Source organism: Brassica napus, unplaced genomic scaffold, assembly GCF_020379485.1.
Source record: "Brassica napus cultivar Da-Ae unplaced genomic scaffold, Da-Ae ScsIHWf_2397;HRSCAF=3098, whole genome shotgun sequence".
NCBI classification, from domain to species: Eukaryota; Viridiplantae; Streptophyta; class Magnoliopsida; order Brassicales; family Brassicaceae; genus Brassica; species Brassica napus.
The window spans coordinates 207,381-218,574 of record NW_026015745.1 but is presented as its reverse complement, the minus strand read 5'-3'; the positions used below and the strand labels follow the sequence as shown (position 1 = coordinate 218,574).

The following is an 11,194-nucleotide window of genomic DNA, read 5'->3' as shown; positions in this document are numbered from 1 at the left end:
AGTTGGGTTCTTTCTTGTACCAGCTACCATTGTTGTTGATGAAACACAGCTCTTCCTGACCTTCCAAACCCTCAACTTCATGGACAACAGCTGGTGTCTCTTGGCTTGGGTTGCCAACAAAGTGCAGCTGCTCTTGGGTAGCTTTATCAGCAAGGAGGATGTCTATCTTATCCTGTAGAGCTTTCAACTCCTTCCTCGTTTGCTTATCCTCAGTTCTACTGCTTCTGTCGTGGTCTCCACTGTAGACTGCATCACTCTTTACCATGTTGTCAACCAGCTCCTCTGCATCCTCCTCAGTTCTCCCCAAGAAGAACCCATTACTAGCTGTATCCAGTCTGGCTCTGTACTTAGGGAGAGCACCACGGTAGAATGTGCTCAGCAAGCTCTCCTTAGAGAAACCATGGTGTGGGCATTGAGCTTGGTAGCCCTTGAATCTCTCCCAGGCTTCACTGAACCTTCCAAGTTCTTCTGTTGAAAGCTGGAAATCTCGTTTCTCAGCTTAGCAGTTCTTGAAGTAGAGAAGAACTTCTCCAAGAATGCTTTCTTGCAGTCATCCCAAGTGGTGATGGAGTCGCTGGGTAGAGACTTCTCCCACTGACGTGCCTTATCCCCCAAAGAGAAAGGGAATAGCTTGAGCTTTAAGGCATCTTCGGACACACCATTGGTTTTTGACAACCCACAGTAGCTGTCGAACCTGTCCAAGTGATCAAATGGATCCTCTAGAGCCAAGCCATGATACTTGTTGTTCTCGATCACGTTGAGGAGTCCTGATTTGATCTCAAAGTTGTTGGCTGCCACAGCGGGTGCTCGGATTCCCAATCTATGACCATGAATGTTGGGGCGGTCGTAAGTGCCAATGGGTCGAGCTGCTCGCTGTTGGTTTTGAGGTATGTCTCCCATATCAGTATCCAATCTCTGCAAGTGAGCCTGTTGCTCTTCTTCTCTTCTCTTTCTAGCACACTCTCTCTCTAAAGCTCTGATGTCTGCAGCTCTTGGAACTAGGTTTGATGGACCCCTGCTCCTCAAGTTCATACACCTGTAGATTAAAGGGAGGTGAAGAAGAATCAGTAACAAAAGAAAATAAAAATGACTTAGTCTCAAGCAAGTGACTAAATCTCAATGTTCAAATCTACTCAGAATTTGGCAACGGCGCCAATTTGATGTTAGGAGTTTTCAAGGCTCCTAAGACAAATGTTGTAGTATAAAGATTGTCGAACCAGTTCTGAGGGATATCAAAGCACTGAGAATGCAAGTACTCACTTAATCTAAGTGCAACCAATGATTTAGATGGGTTTTAAACTATGACTAAAACTAAAAGCAATAACAGAATGATACTTTCTTGACTAAGGGAAAAGAGAACTCATGGGCATAGGGATTAGACCTTGGGTGATCAAGTATCGAACTAAGGATGGCAAATGATCAATCAAACTATCAACCTTAAGCCTAGACACAATTCTAAGCAAGCTCTATGTCTAGATGAATGCTCATTTGCTAACATATCTCAAACATCAAATGTCTTTGGTTGAATAATATGAAAGCAATCATTACTAACAAGTCTATTAGCTATCTTAGCATCTTTAACAACAAATGTCTTTGGCAAAGTATACTAAAAGCCTAGGAGAGTTGTCTCGGGCATTTCATCGAACACCTTTCGGGTGAGAAATGCCTAAGGATCAACTTTTGAGTGGCCAACTCAGAAGATGCATTATGATTACTCTACTAGCAAGGAAATATGAATGATCTACACTAAAACATCCTAGCTCTAACCTAATCACCCTTAATCTCCCTAACCCATGAATTCAAAAGGTGATTACTCACTAATCTCCATGATTCCTCTTAAACCCATATTGGATTTCAGATTAATCATGTAGAGAAATACAGGAAATAAAAGAACACAGAATTTCAATAACAAACTGATCAATTCATTCAAAGAGATCCCTTTCCAAAGGTTTTTGGTGGTTTTTCTAAGAACAAAGATGATCTGCCTCCTGGTGGCTTACAGAGTAATAAAACATAGGTTTAGAAAATAAAAACGTGCATAATGAAATGACCAAAATGCCCTTGAGAAATCACAAGTTCGAGCAGAAACAAAACACGGAGCGACCTCAGCCCGTCGCTCCGACAAGTCGCTCCAGGCTTCGGGAGCGACCTCGCTGTGTCGCTGCGAGAGGTCGCTCCGGGCTCGTTCTGAGCGTCTCCGGGTGATGAAAACGCGAGCGACTTCTCCCTGTCGCTCTGGTATGGTCGCTCTGAGCTTCGGGAGCGACTTCAGCACGTCGCTCTGGAAGGTCGCTCCGAGGTGTAAATGTGTGTCTCCAGACGTGAAAACACGAGCGACCTTGTGCAGTCGCTCTGGATGAGTCGCTCCGGGATGTGGTGCACAGCGACCTCATGCCGTCGCTCCGAGAGGTCGCTCCGGCTGTGCTCGTCCAAAGATCACTCTTTTCACCTCTTTTGAGCTCCAAATAACCTCATGTGGTACTCCAGTACCTAATAGAGACTCATGTATGCAAAATGCAACCTAAACATGTCTGAATCCTAATCTATATGATGAAAATGCTCATGGATGAATGGATAAAACAATGCAAATATGCAAGATATCACCCATCCAGCTAATTCACTGATTCAAGTTTGTATCTTTTAGATATGTAAGGCCACTTGGCCTACTGAGTTCAATCTCTGTAAAATATTTTCGGTCTCCTGCATTTAAATAGTAAAATCTTTTTCAAAAAAAAGTAACTATCTTATTTATTCAGAAGTCATGGTTTTGTATTTATTCAGAAGTCATGGTTTTTTTATTCTCTATAATAAAACGTATTATTATTTTTATTGAAAATATTTTTATCATTCGTCTCGGTCATACGGCTCTGATTATCTAGAAACGATGGAAAAATGCAAAAAATGTGGTTGGTTTTGGTTTTCTTTAAAAAAATGCAAATTTTTTTGTCTTTCGTAGAGTCCGGTCTCATGTGATAAAAGCATATATAGAGAGGTAAAAAGACTCAAAACCAAAATAAGATATGCTGTGATTATGAGCGGTGAGGCTCGTGATAAGTGTGGCCTTGGATCAGTGTTAGTCTAGATTCAACACTTGATAATATTTCGATAAAAATCTTCAATAATTTATGTCGTTAATCATGACGAATGTTTGAACATTATTTAATACAACAAATCTTGATGAATGATGATACGTGTCGTTCTAGTTTTGCGCAAACCTTCGATATATACATGCTGCATTCACCACTGTCGACGGATCAATTTGAAGATGTGAGACAATTCGTGTTCCAAGTTGTGTGTTCCAGATATGGAATGTAACAAAAAAAAATTACACTTGAAAACAATATAAATAATATGACAAGAAAATGACACCAGATTTATTTGTCCAAAGACGTGCTTCCGTTCAACTTCATAGGTTATTTCCTAAAATTAACTCTAGGAAAAGTAGCAATAAATCATTAACAATTCATCCCGATAAAAAATGCAACATCTTGTATTTTTTTCCCAATGTAATGGTTGATTGAAGAACAAGGCATGCTAAAAACTGGAAACAAAACAAAAAAAAAAACATAATCAATCGGTGAACACTGAGCTAAAGTAAATGATCACACGGGTTTCATCTCAGCTAAACCTCTCCCAAAATATCAGAACACTTAGACAAAGAAAATGCATACGTCACTCTTCTTTTGGAAGGGCTATATAAACCCTAGATGGTCACAAGGTTCCATTAACACAACACCTACATCAACAGATTAACCATGAAGCTTCTTCATGGACTCGCTTTAGTGTTTCTATTAGCTGGTGCGAGTTGCAAAGCTGATGAAGAAATTACTTGCGAAGAGAACAATCCATTCACATGTAGTAACACTGATATTTTAAGCAGTAAAAACTTCGGAAAAGACTTCATCTTCGGTGTTGCATCTTCTGCTTACCAGGCATGCAACAAATGTTTTTGACGTATCAATAAATACAATTCAAAAATACTAAAATGCAACTTCGCATGGTTGTTTCTTTTCATTTCAGATCGAAGGAGGAAGAGGTCGTGGTGTTAACATTTGGGATGGCTTCAGTCACCGATATCCAGGTACGTCACAGTGTATATATACACATGAGATGAACGTCGGTTTATATGTACATGTATTAATGTATTTGTAACTACTATCAGAGAAATCAGGGTCAGATTTGAAGAATGGAGACACTACTTGTGAGTCCTATACGAGATGGCAGGTTAATACATTGATACTCGTATGATTGAACTATATATGTATAAAAACTATACGTGTGGAATTGACATGTGATTAAAATATGTAAACTGCAGAAAGATGTAGACGTGATGGGTGAACTCAATGCTACTGGCTACAGGTTCTCCTTTGCGTGGTCAAGAATCATTCCAAGTATGTACATGTTATCCATTCGTTTGTATTTTAATTGGGATCATTTAGTTGAAAAAGTACTAATTAATGTACGACATATATATACATGAGCAGAAGGAAAGGTGAGTAGGGGAGTGAACCAAGGAGGTCTTGATTACTACCACAAACTCATAGATGCACTCCTCGAAAAGAATATAACGCCTTTCGTTACCCTCTTTCACTGGGACCTTCCTCAAACACTCCAAGATGAGTATGAAGGTTTCTTGGACCGCCAGATCATGTATGTGCCATGCAGACATATTATATATGAATTTAAGAGATTGATTAATATAAAATTATTAATAAAAAAGAAGAAGGTTTGGTCTTATTTAATTACATGTATTAACTGAAATAATTATATATTCATATGCAGACAAGATTTCAAAGATTACGCGGATCTATGTTTCAAAGAATTTGGTGGAAAGGTAAAGCACTGGATCACGATCAACCAGTTATACACAGTCCCTACGAGAGGCTATGCGGTCGGAACAGATGCACCCGGTCGATGTTCTCCTATGGTTGATACCAAGCACAGGTGTTACGGTGGAAATTCTTCAACAGAACCCTACATCGTTGCACATAACCAGCTTCTTGCTCATGCCACGGTCGTCGATCTTTACAGGACCAAATATAAGGTGAGTGGTCTCTCCATATTAAGGTGGTGCAAATCTAACATATCTGATTCTAATGTATAGTCATATATATATCACGTGACCAACAGTTTCAAAAAGGGAAGATTGGACCTGTGATGATAACAAGATGGTTTCTTCCATTTGATGAGTCTGATCCTGCCTCCATAGAAGCAGCTGAGAGGATGAACCAATTCTTCCATGGATGGTATATATATATATTACAGAACAATGTAACAGTATATAGTGTATGTATATATAATTAAAACATATACATGGATCAGGTACATGGAGCCGCTAACAAAGGGTAGATACCCAGACATCATGAGGCAGATTGTGGGTAGTAGGCTTCCCAACTTTACCGAGGAAGAAGCCGCACTCGTTGCCGGTTCATATGATTTTCTTGGTCTCAACTATTACGTCACTCAGTACGCCCAGCCAAAACCTAACCCATATCCTTCAGAGACACACACTGCCATGATGGACGCTGGCGTAAAGCTCACATGTACTAGTCTATTACCACTAATTAGATACAGCCTTTCTATACATATAAATATTCTTTTATCTCCTTTTTGTTGCAACGTACTTTGTGAGTGACCATCTGTTATTTCATCCTTGTGTTTACAGATGATAACTCACGTGGTGAATTTCTTGGTCCACTGGTATATATCAATGATCCACCCCCTAAGATTTGTTTTTCTTTCATTTTTTCAGTTTTCAGTATAACAACCCTAATTATGTTTTTTAATTGATGTGTATATTTATTTACTTCCATTTTCACAGTTCGTTGAAGACAAGGTAAACGGCAACAGCTATTACTACCCAAAAGGCATTTACTACGTAATGGACTACTTCAAAACCAAATACGGAGACCCTTTAATCTATGTCACCGAGAACGGTGAGTTTTACGAACTCTTTTCATTTATACCACATAATAATTATTGTATTTTGATATTAGTCGAAGAAACTGACTTTATTGTGGAATATTTTTAATGTGGCGGTTTATTTAGGATTTAGTACCCCCAGTGAAGAAAACCGTGAGCAGGCTATTGCCGATTACAAGCGAATTGATTATCTCTGCAGTCATTTATGTTTTCTCCGCAAGGTCATCAAGTGAGTGGATGCTACTATAAATGATTTTCTACATCTGTTATATTCTTCTTCTTTCTTGGTAACATTTTTATATATGATTGTTCTTGTTTTCAGGGAGAAGGGTGTCAACGTGAGAGGATACTTCGCATGGGCTCTTGGAGACAATTATGAATTCTGTAAAGGCTTTACCGTCAGATTTGGACTCAGTTACGTTAATTGGGAAGATCTTGACGATAGAAACCTCAAAGAATCTGGCAAATGGTACCAGAGATTCATCAACGGGACCGTCAAGAACGCTGTGAAACAAGATTTCCTCCGCTCAAGCCTCTCTTCCCAGAGTCAGAAGAAGAGGTTCGCTGATGCATGAACACTTTTTCCCCCGGTCAAGATCATCTCCATGTCTCTCACTCTTTCTAGTTGCTCCAAAGATAAGGAGCTTCTTCTACCTATAATAATGTACTAAATAAATATTCTCAATAAAAAGATGATCAGTTACTAATGAATTAAAAAATTGTCTACACCTACATTTTGTCAAGATGATCGAGAGAGAGAGTGAAATAACACAATTTAAACCAAAAACGTCACTTAGACACACATAGAAAATAAATAAATAATTACCCCAAACTAGTTTTGTGTAATAAATATATAAACATCAAACCGATCAGCTTAAATTAACTTAATAAGTTCAACTTTATATACTAGAATAGATTTTCAACATAATAAACAATGACCAAACCTTATACAAACTCAAATCTAGCTACACCAAAGTTCTATCATCCTCAACTAAAATTTAATAGTATTTTACATATGATTTTCCTATCATTCAAATGATTTTATTTTATTTTGGTTCTTATATAATCAAGAAAACCAAAAGAAGCTAAACCTCAGTAATTTATGTTTTATGAATGCTTCCCCATTCTCATATTAAGATCTCGACGACAGAAACCTCAAAGAATCTGGCAAATGGTACCAGAGATTCATTAACGGGACTGTCAAGAATTCTGCGAAACAAGATTTCCTCCGCTCAAGCCTATCTTCCCAGAGTCAGAAGAAGAGGCTTTCTGATGCATGAAACACTTTTTCCCCTCAAGATCATCTCTATGCATGTCTCTCACTCTTTCTACTTGCTCCATACATAAGGAGCTTTTTCCATCTATAATGTACTAAGTAAACAATCTCAATAAAAAGATGATCAATTATTAATGAATAAAAATAATTTATCTACAGCTACATTATGACAAGTCAAGAGGACGAGGAAAGAGGGAAAATAACACAATTTAAAACAGAAAACACTCAGAAATCTCAAACTACTCTAGTGTAAAAAAATATATATTGACGGGACGGATTAGCCTAAATTCACTAATTAGTTTAATGAGTGCAACTTATATAATAAAAGGTATCTTCAACATAATAAATAGCAACCAAACCTAATACAAACTCAAAAGTTTCTAACCAAAGTTCTATAATCCTCAACTAAAACTTTATGAGATATTGCATATGATCTTTTTTTAACAAACTACCTTTCATCCAATAAAAGGGAAATACACTCCATCCTGGGAGGAGAGGTTTAGAGTAGCGAAGGAATTTTGTTACTTATATAATCAATAAACCCAAAAGAAGCTAAACCGCAATCCTTTGTTTTTATTTGTTTGTATTTCAACATTGTATTCTACTCTTAAATGATGGAAAAATAATATCAAGAATTGAAGTATCAGAAGTTTCTGAAAGAACATGTCATTTCCGGTTTCCTATATTCTTTAAGACTTTTTGCGGATTTCCAAACCAAAAATAAAGACGTGATTAGCCATTTCCGGTTTCTTATAAAGATTCGATTTATCTTGTGTTACACAAGCTATAGTAATTTAATGAGTCTCAAATTTATAATTTTGGTTTAACTAATATAATAAGTTTTTTTCTTTAATTCAGAAAATAAGCATGTTTAGTAGTATTATTAGAATTGTATAAATTTTCCTTTGGATATATCTCTGTAATTTTAGTTCTACTACCTACGCAGCATTAGCTGGCAACATTTTCTTCTAAATTTGCATTGAAATTTACTGTTTCCTTATTGGTTGGTTAAATTGCTTCAACTAAGAGAAACATATCTTGAGTTATACAAATAATATCTAAAGTTACATGATTATTATCTGCTCTATCCAATGATTTCCTGACAACTGTTAATGAGTATATATACATTCTTTTTGTAACTATTATAATTATACATTACTGCAATTTTGCATTAATGATCCCAAAGAAAGTGATAAGACCTGCATACGTAATACCAGCCTCATTACACTATATAAACAAGAGCATTATCAAGTGCCAACATATCTCTATCATTCACCAACACAAAACAATGCCAAGGGGAAGGATAAAAATAGAGCCCATGACTAATAGCACTGCAAGGAACCAAACTTTCAGGAAGAGGAAGAAAGGTTTACTTAAAAAAGCCAACGAGCTGTCGACTCTCTGCGGTGTCAAAGTTTGTGTGGTTATCAACAGCTGCGACAACACGGAGACGGAGTTTTGGCCGTCAAGGGAAGACGCTGAAGCAGTGCACTCGGCGTTTATGGGTGTTCTGCCGGAGGAACGGTGCAAGAAGATGTACGACCAAGAGAGGCATCTGGAGGAGAGGATCCAGAAGGGACAAGCGAAAGCGATGAGGCTACAAGCGGAGAATCGAGAGATTGAGCTTAGAGAGGTTATGTTCGATCTTTTCAAGGGGGAGACGCTAAAGCCGCATCACTATGATGATCCATGTTTTATTGGAGAACTAAATCATTTTATTGGTGATTATGTCAAAAATCTAAGTCACAGGATCGAGTTCCTCGAGGCGAATGGTGAGCCAGTTCCTCCTAATGTCGCTGCTACAGATGCGTCTGGTCCTTTTGTTGTCGGAACTGAGGGTTTGGTAAGTAACCCTACTGAAGCTTATGATCATATGCGTCAATTTGATGGTATGGATATGAGTGTGAAGGAGGAAGCTCCTGGAGGTTTTAATGATCATGTTCATCATCAGAATATGAATCATCAAGAACCATTTCAATACCAAACTTCTACTAACTCTTATGATCAGACTCAGCCTATGTTTTATGGTTCGAGCCAGGATATGAATATGAATCTTGAAGAACCATTTCAATACCAAACTCCTGCTAACTTTGATGATCAGACTCAGCCTATGTTCTATGGTTCGAGCCAGGATATGTATACAGGTTTGAATCATGATCAGGGACAGAGTTCGAATCAGTATCCAAATTCAAACCAATCGTTCGTGGGTCTTTTGATGGGACAACCTCAGCAGATGAGTGATGGTCAAGATCCTGCAATCGTTGCTTCGATGGATGACAAAAATAATGGCTATCACCAACTACTAATCACCAGTCAGATGCCTCTCACCACCACCGCTGCCGCCGCTGCTGATCTTTCTGGTCATAGGATCAACAATGGTTGGCTAACAAGGTTTGGTTTGGATTGAAGTTTTTGCGTTTGCAATTCTGAATTTTCATATTGTAATGATTAAAGGTTTTCGCCTTTAAATCAGTTATGATTATCAGGCAATGTTGTGTCGTGTACCATATTGTCCTTGAATATTTTATTGTTTTGAATAAAGACTGTTGTTTTTTGATATTAAATCATAAAGAGTAAATTTTTTTTTCCTTAAGGCCGTGGAGGAAGAATGCAACAAGCATTTCGCAAAAAAATTATTATCAGACAAACCATTAATCAAGAAATGTGGCCATAAGACAGAAATATAGAGTTAAGTTCAAAAGGAAAAAATAAAGACAGAAATATAGAGTTAGGTGACATGTAATTGCGTATGGATATAGAATGCTTATTTAAAGATACACCATTATCTTCCCAAAGCCACATGTCATGCAATAAATAATCACTCAGATTATCAAGATAACTATGTCTGATGATATCCATTGTGTATTAATTAAAAAATGCTTCAGTCTTTATTCGAAACAATAAAATCATGAAGTGTGTATTAATTAAAAAAATCTTGTGTATTAATTAAAAAATTATATTCTCTCCATTTCATTTTAATTGTCATATGCACACAGATTAATAGAACACTAGGTTAAGACCCGCGCCTTGCGCGGGATGAACATTATATATATAAATTATTTTATATTTTATATGTTTATAACATATTATGAAATAATAAATATATATTAAATAATTAAAAATTCATTATCTACTACTTATATAATTAAATTGGTGCGAACATATAAAAAAATTTTATAAATCAAAAAAAAAATTCTATTTGATATGATATATAATTAAATTTAAATAATAGTAACATATATATGGTATATTTTAATATTAATATTTATTAGATGATGATTTTTGCTCATATTGTTTCTTATCATTTGGATCTGTTATAGCAAAAAGTCTAAATTAGTGATAACAAAATTTTTACTGTGGGATTAATGGTTTAAGTAATTTATAATATTTTAAAAAATTAAGTTGTCAATATTTTTTCAAACTTTTTATCAAAAAAATGTTCAAAGTATATTTCAAAATTAAGATATTTATGTATTTTTATATGGCATATAGTTTAATTTAAAATGATACATATATTTATATATCTTTTATTTTGATACTTATTAAATGAGACTTTCAACTTATATTATTTTTAAATTATTTGTATCATGTCATAACAAAAGTTTTAAATCATAGATCACAAAATTTGAATGTGAAACTTTTAACGATTTTAGTAATTTATACTTGTTTTTAAAAATTTAAAATATAATATATATATAATTTTTTTAATTTTTATTATATGGTTACTATGATTGTTTAATTTATTTTAATAGCTTAAAATTAAACAAATATAATTATAATACACACTTATTTTTCTCAAATTTTTGTTATTCAAAATTATTAATTGTCATATATACTTTAGCCACATTAGGCAATTCCGTAATCTTATTTAAGGAAATAATAAAGCACATTAATAATGTAATTAATAATATATTTATTGTGGTTTAATAAAAAACTTATTATATATTTAGATGGACCAACCTATTTCTCTAAGGATTCTAAGAATCATTGTAGTGA

The 11,194-nt window shown here is 35.6% G+C and overlaps 2 protein-coding genes and 1 non-coding gene across 3 annotated transcripts; all 3 read left to right on the top strand.

The window, feature by feature from the left end:
* The first annotated feature begins 395 nt into the window (after nt 1-395).
* LOC125600821 lies at nt 396-501 on the top strand. The gene has a single exon (XR_007333930.1). It is a non-coding gene; the product is annotated as a small nucleolar RNA R71 (small nucleolar RNA).
* Nucleotides 502-3,703: 3,202 nt separating this feature from the next.
* LOC106382660 (myrosinase-like) lies at nt 3,704-6,633 on the top strand. The gene is made up of 12 exons (XM_048773406.1): nt 3,704-3,932; nt 4,021-4,081; nt 4,163-4,224; nt 4,316-4,391; nt 4,485-4,650; nt 4,783-5,044; nt 5,131-5,246; nt 5,323-5,543; nt 5,666-5,700; nt 5,822-5,936; nt 6,049-6,151; nt 6,245-6,633. The coding sequence occupies exons 1-12, from the start codon at nt 3,756-3,758 to the stop codon at nt 6,495-6,497; spliced, it is 1,647 nt and encodes a 548-aa protein (XP_048629363.1). The 5' UTR covers nt 3,704-3,755; the 3' UTR covers nt 6,498-6,633.
* A 1,883-nt stretch (nt 6,634-8,516) lies between these two features.
* Nucleotides 8,517-9,605, top strand: LOC125600777 (MADS-box transcription factor PHERES 1-like). Its single transcript, XM_048773355.1, has one exon. The coding sequence runs from the start codon at nt 8,517-8,519 to the stop codon at nt 9,603-9,605; it is 1,089 nt and encodes a 362-aa protein (XP_048629312.1).
* Nucleotides 9,606-11,194: the final 1,589 nt, after the last annotated feature.

Coding starts and splice junctions, on each gene's coding strand:
- LOC106382660 (XM_048773406.1), top strand. CDS start 3,756: ATGAAGCTTCTTCATGGACTCGCTTTAGTGTTTCTATTAGCTGGTGCG. Junction 3,933..4,020: donor TTGCATCTTCTGCTTACCAG/GCATGCAACAAA, acceptor TTTTCATTTCAG/ATCGAAGGAGGAAGAGGTCG. Junction 4,225..4,315: donor AGTCCTATACGAGATGGCAG/GTTAATACATTG, acceptor TGTAAACTGCAG/AAAGATGTAGACGTGATGGG.
- LOC125600777 (XM_048773355.1), top strand. CDS start 8,517: ATGACTAATAGCACTGCAAGGAACCAAACTTTCAGGAAGAGGAAGAAA.